Source organism: Zosterops lateralis, assembly GCF_965231275.1.
Source record: "Zosterops lateralis genome assembly, chromosome: 16".
Lineage (NCBI taxonomy): Eukaryota > Metazoa > Chordata > Aves > Passeriformes > Zosteropidae > Zosterops > Zosterops lateralis.
In genome coordinates this window covers 15,324,994-15,342,096 of record NC_139776.1, presented here as the reverse complement: position 1 = coordinate 15,342,096, position 17,103 = coordinate 15,324,994, and the positions used below count along the sequence as shown (strand labels likewise).

General features: G+C 38.2%; 1 protein-coding gene across 7 annotated transcripts in view; it reads right to left on the bottom strand.

Annotated features, from left to right (window-relative positions):
• RBM39 (RNA binding motif protein 39) overlaps positions 1-17,103 on the bottom strand; it is a 31,960-nt gene that overhangs the window by 6,671 nt on the left and 8,186 nt on the right. For 2 of the 7 annotated variants that reach the window (XM_083873220.1, XM_083873219.1), the window contains 9 exons: positions 16,766-16,957; positions 11,873-11,938; positions 11,716-11,769; positions 9,792-9,909; positions 9,038-9,190; positions 8,357-8,494; positions 6,773-6,838; positions 5,559-5,763; positions 5,264-5,341 (listed from right to left, as the gene is read on the bottom strand). In XM_083873220.1, coding sequence (XP_083729346.1) covers positions 5,264-5,341; positions 5,559-5,763; positions 6,773-6,838; positions 8,357-8,494; positions 9,038-9,190; positions 9,792-9,909; positions 11,716-11,769; positions 11,873-11,938; positions 16,766-16,957 — 1,070 coding nt within the window. Of the gene's footprint in view, positions 1-3,540; positions 3,722-5,263; positions 5,342-5,558; positions 5,764-6,772; positions 6,839-8,356; positions 8,495-9,037; positions 9,191-9,791; positions 9,910-11,715; positions 11,770-11,872; positions 11,939-16,765; positions 16,961-17,103 lie in introns of all 7 variants that reach the window. The other 5 variants (XM_083873216.1, XM_083873217.1, XR_014591242.1 and 2 more) reach the window with 4 other exon arrangements.

Sequence of the window (17,103 nt, the reverse complement as noted above, 5' to 3'; positions counted from 1 at the left end):
CACAACTTGCATTTGCTGTGACTGAGCTCTTTACAATACATGTTTTACTCCATGAGAAAAAATAATTACAGCAATTCTGACACACATTAGAGGTCTGACATCTTTACTACCAGAAAGCAGTTAAGTATACAGGTATCCAAACCTGGCATTCTTATAACAGTTAGCAAATTTCAATTTAGTAGAATAAGGCAATACTTCATCTTGCTTTCTTGATAGGCTTCATCTTGCTATCCTTTCATAGAGATGGCATAATGATACAAGTAACTTTGGTATTTTTCAAATTCAAAACATTTTCAAGTGTTCAGAACATGTAGTTTGCCTAGAAAACATCTACTTGTTTAACAACATACAGTTGTCTCAACTCAAAGTGATGAGAGCAAACAAATGCAGACTTTCTAGCCATTTCCAAGTACATGACTTCAATACTTGACATCTTTGAACTAACAGAAAACTTCAGAATTCAAGAACTGTAAGCATAAGCCCCTTCAATCATGGTTCCATTTAACAGACACTAGGTGTGAGAAGACTGAGGCAAACCATCGCCTTAATTCACTCATTTAAAGAAGAGCAAAGTGATGAGCACCAAGTAAGCTTCCAAGCTTACCTGGAAATACATGAAGGCACCAGGTATCAACATACTTTTTCCCTTTCTAATAAAAACTCCTTCACAACACTGAAGAACCAACAGGAAGAAGTATTTTTTTCTCTCGATTTTCTTCATATACCTTTTCAAGTGCCTTGCAAAGGACACATACCAAGAACCATACTGAAAAACAAGAGCTGGAAGGAGCAAGCTCTGAAGGCTGAGTTGTAAAAACAGCTGGCCATTTGGCATGTTTGGCATGTTTTCCATCCAATTCTGAACACAGAAAGTCTTCACCTCCATAGAATGAGGAGTATCATAATAGCAAAGGCTGCCTCAGCTTGTATTCTCTGCACAAACTGCCTGGTTTTGGCCATATCTGTAACTAATTACTTAGTTAAGTAATACTCAGACTTTTCTGAAAACAAAGACATTTTAAAGAAATCCACAAATATATGAACTCTCTTAATTTAGAGAAGGACAGACACTTTTTCTGCTGCAACTCCAATCCATCATGTCCAGCTGAAGTTGTCTATGTGAGTCAGCCTGAGGCTCTACGGACAAATGCTCCAGAATTCCTGCACCTGATGTGGCAAACCTGCACTTATCATCAGTCCAAATTCTATCCAGGGTCAAGTAAGATCTGTTCTAAACACAGCAAAGTCAGGTACCACTATTTTATGCAACAGTTTTATAGGCTAATTATCTACCACCTTTGAAACATAACCTGCTGTTCACCAGATCTTTTTATCAGCTAACTGGATTCTCTTGTTGCTCATGACTGAAGAACTGTCCTTTCCTCTCCCTTCTAAAACCACTCAGAATTAAGAAATTCATTGTCACTCTTCACTGTCACGTTTCCCTAGACACAATTTTAAATAGTATGTGGAAACCAAAATTATTATATCTGTAAAATTCAGATCAAAGCAACTTGTTCAGTATGTTCTTATATATTACCTGTAAGAGCAGCAAGTTTCGCATGACGGGAGTACATATTTAGTGTACAGAGAAAGTAGAAATACAGACATATCTATCAAAGCATTGTGTGTCTTAAGATTAAAATTTTACTTTGAAATTCAGATGGCTTTAAAAAGGCCAAAGCCTGCCAAGTATTGCCCAGTGTCCCAAGTCATTACTTAGAACAGATATCAAATGGAGGTCCAGGATGATAATACCTATCCCTTCCTCTTTTGCAGCACACCATCTCAATTTTTTCCATAAAGAGATAGCTCCTTTCACAAGTAAGGAATGCTTTGTCCCACAAAGCATTAGAAGAATGTTCTATAGGCTGATTATTTTCCTAACTTCAGAAAGAGAACAAGGAATACACAGCTACAACTGTTCAGCTTCAAATTCTTTTTCCTGCTGGAATTTTCTCCATAGGAATAATGGTCAAATTCTAAGGTGTCCCCTAAAACTAATTCTTTATCTTCCCTACTTCAGTCTGATTGACACCCTCTTGAACACGGATTATGGAAAGTGTTTATGGATGTATCATACCTCAGATGCTCAGGTGTACTTGCCTCTAGGAACACAGCTGATATTTTAACAATGCATCATGCTGCCAGGTCGTATTCTGGCACTGATAAACTGAAGTATTAATATTTTTCTCCTTCTTGGCCATTCTTCCACTGCTAAGCTCCCAGACTATGTGACTGGAATTTAAGTTAACCCTGAACAGGTCAACAACATGCAACATGCCAAGAATTGCTTGTCAACAGCACCTACACGTTTATTCACCTCATTCCTACTGCTGACCATTTTCACTCACATAAATATTACACAAGACCAGCCCAATATCTTAACTTTGGCTTTAACAACAGCCTCCAACTTTCCAAGCTTTCACCTGTAAAAAAAATCCTTTTCTCTGAGTCAGCTTCTTTGACACATCTTGTACTTCCTATATCACCCACCTCTCCAGTTTAGTAACTTCCAAATGACAGGAGTCTAAAGATCAACAAGAAGCTGCCCCTCCTCTGCCAAGTAAAGGCATTTTTAAATGCAGTTTCTGACAGTATAATATACCTATACTTTCAGAATATTCTCCAGTTTACGCTTCTTTAGTATGACTTCTGACAAGCAAAATCTAGTCAGTAACGGGACCAGAATCTGTCCTGACTACATTCTTCTTCCTTCGCATGTACATAATTTAGTCACATGTTTCAGCTATATACCACATGAATTTAAAGATTTTCAGCTATATACCACAACATCAGAGATGAGACCTCATGTTCCATACATGTCTTCCACCACTCATTTCATGAGAGTTTTACTCCTTTGAACTGTTTACATTAGCCTCTTTTAGCTTTGTTTCTACCTTGGGAGTAATTTCTTTTATTTGTTTTTGAACTACATATTCCTAGCTTACCTTCCTCAAATTCCAAACTTTATGACCAATATCCCCACTGCAAATTGAGGCAACAAAATACACAGAAATATCCTGGGGGTAGTTTTTCATTCACCTGAGTCCCACTTCCTTTTTTCTTTTTTCCTCAAGAGTTGATAAACCTTCATCTATTACTTTCATGACTTTTACAATATCTAACTCAATCTGACTGTTGGCAGACAATTTATAAATTATCTTTTTATCTGTTTCCCAAACTAAAAATATTGTTTCATTATCAGGCCTTTTTCCTATTCTTCATAGGCTGTGTGGTCATTCTTTATTTCTTTTGAGGTAGCTGATCACCTAGGTTTAGCGTGGAGCTCACAATAACAGGACTTTTTCTTCTTTCTCTAGAATACAGATCCAACACAGCATTAGCAATGTGAAACAGAAGAAACTTTTCACATCCTGCCTGTTCAAACACCCAAGTTGCTCAGACCAGATGACTTAATTGCTTCTTCAACCGCCAGTTAGACCTGTTTGTGTATCCTTCCATTTAAATGTGAGCAACTCATGATCCCTCAAGTCAATGGTAATTTCTATTCTCATCCATAATATCTTCATTACTTACCAAATTGAGTTTAAAATAGCATCCCTTCTTCATGAGTCAGTGAGTGTTTGATGAAGAAATTTGTCGGATATCACATCCAGGAATATCTGGGCCCCACCATTATTACTAGCAATTCTTCTCCAATCTGTATCGGGGAAGTTAAAGTCTCCCACAATGACATAATTCCTGGTAGTAATTTTCTCTAACAAGAGTAAAGAGATCTTTAATCCATAACCAAATCTCACTTTGGGGATAGCTCATGAGTCTACGGCAGCAAAAAGCTTTATATTTTTCCAAAGTTATTAAAGTTGCATATATCTGCATTATTCTTTTTGTATAATACAAGTGGAATGATCAATGCTACCCCTACCACCTTTATTTATGCAGCTGCTAAACATGCATCTTCTTCTAACACCTGTATTCAGCCTCATCATTTATTTATCCGCAGCCACGTTCTCTCATGCTGATTCCATACTACATTAACCATTCAGCTGTGTCAGATATTTTTGGCCACGTTCTTGATTTAGCGAGTTTGGATTTTTTACTTTCTTTGTTTCAAATGCAGGGGAGGAACACAACCAGTGTTTTCTTAAAACACTGTTCTCATTTCTAATTGCCTACATGTGTTTCTACAAAAGACTGCCACACCACTTTATAACCTGCATCAATGTTGATCTAACTTCAGTGGTGGTTACCTTTCCTCTCTTTCTGGACTAAATACTTTTTCCTTGCCATTGTACATTTTTCACACTGTTCAAACAGACAACTGACATTTTTCTGTCACTGGCAAGTTCCTTTTCCTTCCAAGGGCACACTTCTAGAACAACTCTATGATATTCTTTTAGCAACTGTCTGCAGCTTCATATGTATGCTCCTCTTAAGACTGCACCTGACCTTCACTAACATGATTCAGGTGTATCTTATTAAGTCTGAATCATTTCCATCACAAGCTCTGCTGGAAGGCAAACAACAATGCTACCTTTTCTTTGCTACTTTCCTGACACTTCGCACATATTTCAGCATCAGGTTATTTGTGACATTCAGGTCTTTTCTACTGCTATGACAGTTTCATATACTTTGTTCAGATTATTAATCAAAAGTAGCAAAAAAAGTAACCTTCAGGGAGATCTCTCTGCTCTAGTTCTGAAGACCGCATGAATAGTTTGTTTTTCAGGTCAGCTATGAACTAAGCAGCAGCAATCACATCCCTCAGCCTCATTCCAGCATACTCACCTGCAGAACACACATACGACTATAGTCAAATCCAAGCAACACACACGTATTTCCTGATGTAAAATGTCTTTCCTCACAAGGACATATGCTGTAAAAGCACTGCTGCCATCATTGTGGCATTAAGTCCTAATAACATTCCTGCCCTTCCTACAGCTCTGGTTTTTCTTAAGGGGTCAATCCCCTTCCAATTCTGAGCCTGCCATTTTTAATGGTCAACACTTACACTGCAGTAAAGCACAGAAATCCCCACTAGCACGGAGAAAAGTGAAGAGATAAAGGTTTGGGATGAAAAAAAGCCGATTTGGAAAAAATTTGCAAAGTGAATCACACCCCTCCAAATTGTGATACACTCTCAGTAGTTATTTGCATATGGATTTTAAGTGTTTTACAATTTGTAAAACATGCTGCAATACCTGTGTTCTCATTTTAAAAGACCAAAAAACATAGTTAAGTACCTCCTGACTGAAATTTATAAAGTAATTCAAAATATATATAGGTCATTGTTTCTTACCTGTCACAGCTCCAAAGGCCAAAGATCCACTCATCTGCAGAGCCTGCTGTGCGGCTGGAGGAATCTGCAAACCAGTACCTGGAACAGAACACAAAAAGACCTTGGACCCTTTCACTCAGTTAGGGATGCAGTAACAGAAGTATGAGAAATCAGAAATCTTCCTGTTGTCAGAAGATAAAAAATACAAGGCATATAAAAGTTTCATACATTTATCCTAACAGTTCTGTAAAGTGTTTCAATTTAAATTCTGCAAACTTCTTCACACACCAACATTGTTATCCAACTCTGCACACACCTTCTGCAAGTCTTGCCATCAGCTGTAGGCGACCAGTTGTTCCCAAGTCAATTCCAGTCCGTTCCAGCTCATCACTATCCAAAAATGAGCTAGCACTGGAAGCATCAGTACGCTCAGTTACATGTCCGACTTTCATTGGCCTCCCAGCCAGTTCAAATCCATTGAGTTGTTCCAATGCCTTTTTGGCACACTCAGAGTCTGAGAACTGTAGATTGGAAAAACACAAATTCAGTAATACTTACCGACAGGATTCAGCAACAGTTCTACTGTATGTAATATCCACAATTACGCAAATAGGAGAAACTCTTAAGATAAAACAGCAACAAGCTAACGTAAATGTGCTTGGTATTTTTTATTTAAACCAAACACATGCATATTTTGGTATTTACCTTCTCACAGTCAGGTACTACATATTTAAATATATTGTTGAAATTACAGCATCTAGATACTGCAATCAACAGAAGTCATGGCTGTGGTTCTCTTTCAAGAGCGACAATCAATTCCTTTGCAACCTTACAACTGCCATGGTATTTACTGGCTATTCCTAACAGATGTTCTGCTTTATGCTGTGAAACATCAAAATAAACATACAAGCATTTTATCAGTGTTAAAACCATCAAGTGTGAACTATATAGTAAGTTTGGTTTCATTTGTGTCCACGTGCCAGAGGTCCCAGCCGAGACTTTTTTCCCCATGACAAATTGCCAGGTCAGTCAAGAAACTCAAGTTCACAAAACTGTGTACCTGAGGGTAAAGAGGAAAGATGTTTTCAACTGAAAGTTGCAGCCTCAAAAAATTTCATTTCCCCTAAGAAGCTCAAATTTAATTATTTTCAGCCATAAAAAGCCTGAGTCTTTACTAGTACCTTTGCCTGCACAAGATAGCATTTGCAGGCACTGACCACAGAGGAAACTATTCCCATCTAAACACATCCATTGTTTATTCACAATACCCAGACAACTGTCACAAACAAAGAAAAAAGCCAGTGCTGCATCCTGCAACATGACACTTCTAAAATGAGATACACAGTTATCAAGTAGGAATTTAGTCACTTCTATGCATATGTAACGGATTTAGATGATGTTTATTATGTTTAGATTGCTACTATATAACCACACAGATATACACAGGAAGGTTCATATACAGAGATATTCTCCTACATGGGAAGGCTACACTCAGAAATTGTCTAAGAAATCTGGCAATTTCACTCATACCGTAATGAATCCATATCCTTTTGAGCGTCCAGTTTCACTGTCCATCATGAGCTGAATACTTTCAATCTAAAGATAAGAATAAAGCTATTTACAATCAGACATTTTGGAACAAACCCCAAGATAGCAGAACACAAAAACAGCCCAGGTCAAATACACACACATGAATGTGAAACTGTTACTTCTTTTTTTTTTTTTTTTTTTAATTAGTTTCTCATTCCTTCTTCATTTCAAAATTAGCATACAGCCAGCTAAATAGATATTGGGATAATAAGACAGAAGCAGGTAAATGTAAGGGGTCTGAGCTCATCTACAGGTTGAAGCTTGGTCCTGATGCAGAATTCTAGCAGAATGAGCATGCAGAAATGATGAGATAGTAACTTAAACACACTCATTATGGCACCTTTTATGCTGAGAAACTGTTTTACAAGCTAAGAAAAGCAGCATACATGACTGATTTAAGAAAAAGTTACATATTTTAATAACTGTTGGGTACACGGGAACTCCTAGAAGTTTACAACTACTGAATTTAAAACACATCACTGATAGCTAATGCATTAGCCATAAAGTAGCATTGGGAAGGACTAGAGTATATGGAATAAAAAGGAAAGATCTTCACAGGTCTTGATAGAAGCCTCCTAAACTACCTTAATCCTACTGCCAGACCTTGATGGGGAAAAAAAAAACCACCCCAAACCACCATCAGAACAGCCATGCGGATTAAAATCTTATCAATTGTAGCAATTTTCCAGGGTTTTGCACTAGAGATTTAAAGGGATATTCATAGAATCTGGATAAAGCATGTGAAAAGCATTGCTACTATATGTATGAGGCAGAGTTCATATCCAAAGACAGTAGGCAAAAACCTCAAACATTACCAGACTTCTTTCTACCCTTTAAGAAGCATATTGAATATATCTAAATTATATATATATCCAAGCACAGTAGGGCTAACATATTCTAACTCCACAGGAAACTTCAGGTTTTATCTGCTTACTTCCAGAATTCTCTCTACATAAACTTATCACCATGCTGCATCCTGGTGCCCAATGCTCAAGAGTGAGAACGGGCCCAAGTCAGAGTTGTACAGGACACGCTGCTAGTTCATGGTCTTAACATCAGCTAAAGATGCTGCAAAAACTCCTCAGAAACATATGGTAGATAGTACTATTTTCAGAGACCTCAGCCCCATTTCTGTGTTTTGTGCTTTAACCCTGAAATGGGGCTTCCATTCACAATCCTGGAAAGGAAAGCTACTACAGGTTGCTGGAAAAGGACACAACAGAATTTGTCTGGTTTTGCGGGGTTTTTTCCTCATTCTCTTATTTCAGGTATTCATTTAATTCTGAACTTTCTAAGACCTGCCATTCAAATTCATGGACACCAGCACCAATCCAAGTTCTCATCTGCTCTCCAACACTATCCACATACGTAAGGCCTGTGGATGCATAGGCAGAGCAGTGCAAGAAAGCCACAAGTGTGTTCTGAGTATGAAGCTGAATTATTTCCAGAAGCTGCCAGTGCTCTACAACTAAGCTAGGGTTTCAAATAAATTACTCTAACACAACATGCTGAATTAAAGTTTACCCTGCCAAATGGCTCGAAGATTCCTCGAAGCATATCTTCAGTTATGTTGAAGTGTAACGATCCCACATAGAGTCTCATAGGACCAGCACTGCCCTTCTGCAGATTATTTGCCATTGCTGCTGCTCTGTTTTTCTCTGCCTAAGGAGAAAATAAAAATTCACCTTCAAAAAGAAAATAATAAAAACTCCTAACGTAAGAAGTAAATATATCTCAGACCCAAACTAGAAAATTCACCAAACATGCAGAAGCTGCTCCATGATCTGCAGACCATTCATCAGACTTGAACTTAAAAGCTACAAAACCCAAGATCATTACCAAATACAGAGATAAGAGATTCCAAAAGCCTTCAAATTGAACAACCTTATGCAGAATTCTGTCTTCTACCTAGTAAATTATCTGGAAAGCATAAAGAATATAGCCTCCACTTTTGTAAAACTATTAAGAATTTCTTTATTATTACTTAAGATCTGTATTTTCCTAATGACTTTACACAACTTTGAATCACTTTAGTTAACCTGTTATCTATAGGAAACAAATGTCGTTATCGCCAGCTTTAATAATCATCCTCACTAAGGTTTTCCAAACATTCAGTGGTAATGAAATTTTTAAACATTAAGTTTCCCACCAAGATACAGGAGGCCTAACTCTGCATTAACAAAAATGAGATTTACAATTCCTTACCTGTGATGCCTGTACAATGATAGGTACACCCAGGACTCTCTGCCCAGTCAGTCCTATTGCAAGGGGCACTGAACTAACATCAACAAATTCAACATAAGCAATACCCTTTGAACGTCTGGAATTTCTATCTGAAATCATTCGCACATCACGAACCTGAAAAGCAAGAACACAGATGAAAATATTTTTAGAGAAAAAGGAAAAAATTTAATGCAGCCTATTTCTCAGACATGTATTAATACTGAGATGTATTTGCCAAGCCAACAGCTTTAATTCTACAGCAGGATACACCGTTTTTAACAAACATATCCCAGAGGCAAGCTAGCATTAAGCTGCTGTTTTGCTTTTGTATGTGACAGAACTTGCAGCACTCTAATGCTTTACACCAGAGCCTTACAGCTGATAGAACAAATTAAGTTTTTCCAGTTTAGTTACATGAATTTTCAAACTACACTATAACTGACAGACCTATTTGAAAAAACAAGAAAATATGAAAAATTAAATTTAAAAATTGAGTCAGAATTGCACCAACATGTTCTGCCTCACATCACATGAACAATGAACTACTGAGAAACTACATTTTTGTGTTTAAAGCTTTTAATGATTACATCATCATTAACACCCCTTGGGCACAGCTCCAGAAAGCTCCAGAAAGCCACAAGCTTACAATTCTAAAAAGACACCGAACATGTTCTCCAGTTGTACTAGGACAGCTTGAGGTAGAATTCAGAACAATTTTAACTTTCCTACCAATTACCTTCCCTACTGTAGAGAAAAATTCTTCCAGGTCTCTTGGTCGAATTCTTGCAGCCAACTGCATACAGAACACTGTTCGAGCGTCCCTCTCTTCAGGGGTAAGATTATCAATAGGTTCTCTGGAAACGGTAAAGGTCAGTTAAAAAATCAAGTGAATTGAGATCACTCATCTCTGGACCACACATGAAACATTAAACAACCAGTACTTCACAGTCTGATGGGAAAAAATATACCTGCTGTGTTAAAAAAAAAGACAGAGTTAAAAACTGCAGGGAATACTAAATATTAACATGGTAAATTATAACATGACTGAATATCTTATCTCAACTGTGAGCATCAAATATGACTGGAAAATTTCATTTTATGTGCAGAAGCAAAAACTAAACAGAAGTACCATTTTGCTACTGTCCAAAAGTGGTACCAGCTACCACTATGGAGCTTGCATGTTTTTTTATCAAAAAGATGGAAGGACAAGAACACAAAGGCAAACAGGGCGAACTAGCACAGACCAGCTGTCCAAATCCTCAGACAAGTAGTGTGAGCTACGCTTTGCCAACTCACATTTTGCATTTACCCAGGCACCGCATAAAACAAGACTGACACCCACATAAACGAACTCCCAGTCCTCATTTCATAGTTTCAGCTTCAGCTTGTTAACCCATGAAGAAGCATGAAGAGTGAATTGCTTTGACCCTTGACACATTAAGAACTAGAGTAATTTTATCTCAATACTGAACTATGAGCTGAAATTAGATACACCATAACATATATTTCGTACTAAAACTTCAAATCTAAACAAATTTGACTTGTACTCAAGTACAAGTTACACAAGAAGTAGCATGGTGGATCCTGGACTGAGTTTCCAGCCCTGTAGTATGTATTTTTATTAATATAATCACATAGATATTAATCCCTGAGAAAACACAATAAAAATTTAAACCTAATTACCTCAGTAAGAATTTGCCAGTCATTGAAAAACAAAATGAGATTGGTTAAATTTAACTGCATTAATATAAGAGAATAATCTCCTTAGCAGCTATCTAAATCCTATTCCCTTAAATGAAAAGCCAAAGAATGGATACGCAGCTCTGGACTGCAGAGTCATACAGCCTCTCAACAAATAACACAAATAAATACTGGACAGCAAAACTAAGCATTTTTACTTTCTCAATCCATACTCTAGATTATTAGAGTACAATTCAGCAGAACAGCTAATTTAAATCACAATTAATGGGGAAAAGATCGAGAATACAGAAACTCAAAAAACAAATCAAGACTTGTTTTGCAAGCTGACATTATTTACTATCTTTTATGACATGGGAAGAAAGCAACATATTATGAATGCTCCTCTCTCACTGGCTTTCTGAATTAATTCCAGCATCACTTATGAGTGTAAACTGGAGTGCAACTAGTCATACATTTTTGCTAAATTTCTTAGGGAAAGAAAACATGATTTATATAAAGATATTGAACTACCTTGACTGAGGCCTAACCTGAGGCCTCACTTGGGGCCCAAGGCCTATGACATAGCAAAAAATTCTCAGTTAGCCATGGCACAGTTAGAATTAGATATTAAGGTGTTTGGGAAAGATAATAGGGTGTTGAAGGTCATTGAGTAGAACTGTTAGTATGCAGGTGTTAGACACCTTAAGAGTAAACCAAACAATGTATGTTTACATTCTTTCCTCTGCTGTGTGCCAATGAAAATGTGTCTGCATTTGTAAACTATCTGAAAGAGTATATAACCTGCCATTTTAGATGAAATAGAAGGACTTTGTAAGATTAACCATATTGGTCGTATCTACGTCTGTCTAGTCTAACCCTCTCTTATTATCAGTATCCCTGGCTTCAATACATTACTTCACCATCACTTTTCCAACTCCAACTGGACAAAAACAAGCTCAAACACACGTAAAGATACATACCTAACAGGGCTTTTGTCTTTTCTGAAAGGGCTTTTGCTTCTGGAACGACGTCTGCTAAAAAGAAAGATCGAGATTACAACAAAACCTTCCAATATACCACCCCTGGTTCTAAACAAAACCTATTAATGATACAATGAAAAACAGAAAAGTCAAAAACCTTAATTTGATGCTGTGAGGCAGACCAATCTTCCCTCTGATGGCACTGTTGAATTTTGGACCAGAACTATGGCAGAAGAAAACATAAGACACCTGAGTATTTGAATTCAAGATTGTACTCACATTACACTGCAAGTGCTCACCCACCCTTGCCTCTGAACTTGTCAGCATTTCCATTACCAGCACCCACAGCATGCATAAAATTATCAACTGGTTATCAATACATGCAGCACTTCAGACCCTAAGGCACAGAATACAGTCCCTTCTCATTTTTACCTACATCACAAAATCCCAGAATATGCAGGACTCTTCCATGAGCCAGTCAGTTATGGCACATTTGTATGTGCAAATTATTCCAAGCTACAGTAACTGTTATAACCATTTTCACCTGGTTTTTTTGTCCACATGCAAGTTCTATATACTGATACTGCAAAGCATAATATTCAGGGCCTGGAACTCAGCCTCAGAGCTGTATGCCAAGTGGCACTGGCAGGATTACTTGCTCAAGTGTAACATTTTAAAAAATCAGAAGTTCCATGAAATTTAAGGTGCCAAGAGTGAACCAAAGTGGCTCCATGCAGACACCTGCAAGGGACACATTTACTAATGTTGTCTTGGCTCTCACCACTGAAGTGCTGCAAATATGTAAATGAAGCTTCCTTAAAATTCCTAATGGCCATCAAACCACAGAAGCAGCGAACCCAGCAGCCAGCTGTATACAGACACATAACCACAAAAGGAATCCCATCTCTTGACTGAATCTAATTTAATACTCCAAGCATCACAGAGTCTGTTAGAACAAACTGTAATCTGCCCTGTGCTCCCATGTTAAGGACAGTCCTCTTGCTAGTTAATGGGGCACCCAGGAACAGACTGTGACATGAGCAGTAAGATTCATCCTATTGTGTTCTCTCTGAATTTGATCTCCTGGTAGAGAGTTGTTCAAAAGGCAAAGAACAACACCTGTTAACATTCTTCCTGTATCTCCACCAAGCGCAGAGGCACTGCTGCACAGACTGAATGCTGTGCACTGGACTTTGGCTTTCCATCTGTACACAATTGATTCTTTCTGCTGTGGCTACAAATTGATGTGTAACACCCTGAAAGACACGGCAGGCTGAAGACATTAAGTAGTCTTTCACTAAATCCATTTGGCCACGCAATTTGTCTGAAAAACGTCTTCTTGCTCCTCAGTGGAGCAGTAATGCTTATAGTTAAACTCAGCATCCACCACAAGGAGGAGGATGCCCATTTTTAAACATGTCATGACACAGGAGGAAGTAGTGGGCCAAGATCCAAAACCGTGCTGGCCAGGTTAAAGCAAGGGAAATATGGCCCTGTACAACACTGGAAAAAAAATAAAGAAAAAGACCATTTAGAAACTACTTATCAAGAGAAGAGAACTACTTATTAAGAGAAAATAAGACATAAAACACAGGCACATGTTGAGTTTAGATCACTATTGATCAAAACCAGACATTTTGCCTAGGATAAATTACTCCATTTCCTGCTCAAGTCCAGACAAATTATTGCTGGGAGTGTCCATTCAGGGTCTTCAGTATCTCTGGCACAACTGCCAAAAGCTACATCTGGAAATACTGGTACTAATTTCAGAGGCTACCTTCTTGTCACACATGCGATTACCTTGCACCTTCACATCTGTGTAAAATATGGTGCTCTCCATTTCAATCCAAATGCAACCAGACAAACCAATTACAGTAACTCCAGAATACTAACATACAGACCAACTAAACAATAAATAATTAAGACCATGAGTTTTCAAGGAAATGGTTAAAGAAATATTGTAAGTAAGTATTTATCTAAACCTAATGAATAACAAAACCAAAACACAAACAACTGAGAAATAACTGTTTTCAAATACATGCGGGGGGGGGGGGGGGGGAAGAGAATAAAAGGCCAGGGAAAACCCACAACCCACCACAAGTCCAAACATCTCTGGTTTTCCTCAACTAGCACTATCTTATTTACAGAACTCCATGGGATCAACACTAAGAAACCCCAGACCACTGGAACAGACCAAGCAGAAAACTGCCTAGGGCAAGCTGAGAGCCCAAGTTACCTTCTCAAAATCCCTTTCCAACAGTATTCTCCCTGTGTTTTTCTAAGGAGACTTGCTTGTAAAGCTTAGATCTCAAGTAAAGTTTCTTCTTTGTTTCTATTGTCTCTACAACTGCTGCCCAGTTCCTGCTAACCTGTATGGAAGCACCATGTTACAAGCCATAAATCTCTATGTCTAGAACTCACCTTCTTTGTAAGCCAAAGTCCCAGGTGCAGCCAAAGCACACACTTTCACAAAACCTACGTGATGCCACATGGCCCAACAATGGTCAGGTCAGAAGACAGCCAGCCAATTATCAGCTTTTATGTTCTCAATCACATTCAAGACTGTGACAAAATAATGTCGGACAAGGCAAACTTTGGCTAACAAAGTCCAGGAGAATCACAAGAAACTTTCAGTCGTCATTGTAATAAACCTGTTTTCCTAACAGCTTTGTCTAAATTCTTGGTTTCAGAATAGAAATAGAATGGTCTAAATGACTTCTACTGTATGTTAGCAGCAGCTGGGATTTGCCCGACACATGTCTAAGCAAGACCACTCAGTCAAGTTCTTTCACCTAAGAGACTTTAAGATACAGCTGTGTAATATTCAAGAGACAACATATAAGAAAATAACATGAGAAAAAAAAACCCTGTGAACACTAAGCAATGCAAACCAGTCACCTAATTTTAACAAACTTTAAAATTATTTAACCGCAATTTCAAGCCTGAAGTAAGAAACTTGAAGTGTTCAGGCTCTCTGTAGCACTCTCTTCTTCTTTTCCTTCACAATTACCTATACTAAACTTTTCTCTCACTATTGCTGAGATGCCTCCTAATTGCTTCCAGCCGCAAAACCATCTCAGTTTACAGGTATCAGCTTGAAAATGAGGCTTGAGAAAGCTCATGAGAAAGATCACAAGGAGGAAGAAGAATAAAAAAATAAGGTAAAATAGAAGCCATAAAGCAATTTGATCTAGATGCTGCAGTGAGCTACAACCCTGCCAGCAGTAACTCCAACTCAGAACCACCAGAAGAGCTCCACAAGGAGAGATTCCAGAAATAGTTCTCCAGCCAGAAAGAGTACTCTGGCAGACAGTGTGAGGATAGCAAAAATGACCCCTTGCAACGACTTACCTTTCTGGCATAACATATCTCAGTTCAATAAAACAGGCATGGGTTATTGTAGTAATATCAATACTTTCAATCTCTACTTGCAGAAATTATTTTGGAAGACCAGAACACTGGAACTCCCAAATTTCTCCAGGTGAAAAATCATCTCAACCAGTGACGAGAAAAACAAAGAATAAAACCCTCCAACACAGCTCGAAGCATGCAGCAACTCCCAACTACAAGATGAGACAAAGGACATCCTCTCTACACAACACTGCACTTGAGAGAAGGAGACCAGCAGACTCCAGGTATAGAAGCTTGAGGTTTTTCATCAAGGTTCTCTGTACCTTGAGCCCCAACAGCAGCAACTGTATAACCCAAAAAGCTACTGTAATCTTACACATGCTGAAGAGTTGTTGGAAAACAACTCTGCACTATTGAAATCTTTACAGCTGAAGCCCAGAGCAGTGTACAGAAGCTTTGAACTCAAGACAAAGGAAAAGCAGGGCTGATATATTATGATCCCCACATACACAGGACTGATGATGCACAGGATGTCACTGCACCTTAGAGGAACCCAGGAACTGCAGTACGTTTTCATTACAAAAATGCCAACATTCAGGTGATTTAGCACAAAGTGAGATCCTGAGACCTCAGGAAGTTTTGTTTGCAGTCCAAGAGTACAAAAAGCCCCAAGAAAAACATTCATGTGCACAAAATTGTACAAGCCTACAGTTTATCAGAAGGTAAACACTACCTGCTCAAACATCTTGAGAGATTTCTCTATCATGGATGGCATTACATGTCATGATTAAAAAACTACACCCTTTACAAATGCCTTCTTTTTACATGATCTTGCATTCCAAGATTTGACAACAATTGAGATGAGACCCAGACAACAGCAGAGACAAAGACCAGACGCAGGTAACCAATGACAGTCAAGCATACAGCCCAGTTCTCACTGTGCTTCTCCAGAAAGAGGCAATGGGAAGCAAAGGGGAGAGCTGCAGCACAAACAACCAGAAATGATACTGATGAAAAACATCTTTTGAGAATTGATTTACAAATATCTGCAATTACCTATTGCTGAAGTTCTATCATGCTAAATATCTGAGAGGAACGAAAGAATTCTTGTCAGCCTCTAAACAAGTCTCAGAAAAAAGCAGGGCAAATATGCAACACATGGGCATTGCTAAGACAAGATGTCCCCAGTCTGGATGCATAAACATGGAATATGTTTGTGTGAATCCCCATTTATGGAGGTAATGTTCAAGAACAGCAAGACAGAAAAAATATTTAGTAATACAAAAAAATTAAGAAAAAAAAAAAAAAGGGGGGGGGGGGGGTATGACCCTGTAACCAAATTAACAGACTACTATTATTTTTTGGACAGTTAAACCATCAAGTTCATATATTTTAAATAGTCAGGACATGGAGAGAATTTGGTTGTTACACTGATTTTGTGATAAACTCTGTTTTCCAGTCAGCTGTACACATTCTTTCACTTGCTTTTTCATCTGTGTTTGGCTAAGAATGAAAACTAGAAGAGGAATATTACCCTCCTCCACTTTTTTCACTGTATTAATTGACACTCTTCAAACTTAACCTCTCACCTTCTTTTATAAGATAATTATTGACCCATCTAGAAAGCAGAGACTAAAATTTTAACCTTCCATATTGTACCACTGAAGCAGCACACATGCAATTCTGAACAAAAACCTACTAGGGACTTCTATAGCGGCCTCTGAATCTGCGATCTCTGCTCCTAGATCGGCTGCGTCTGCGTTCTTTGCTTCTGCTCCGTTTCCTTTCCCGGCTTCTGCTCTTTTTCCGTTCCCGATCTCGGCTCCGTTTGCGTTCCTTACTTCTGCTCCTCTTTCTGTCATGGCTTCGACTTCGGCTCTTGCTCTTTTTTCTCCTGACAAAAAAAGAAGTGCAACTTCAGTTACACACATAATTCAGTGTTATTTGCCCCACATTCCAGTTCCTCTGATGTCACAGACATTGACAGGAAAAGCTTTTACCTGTTGGTATCTATACTTTTTTTGTTAAATGAGTGGC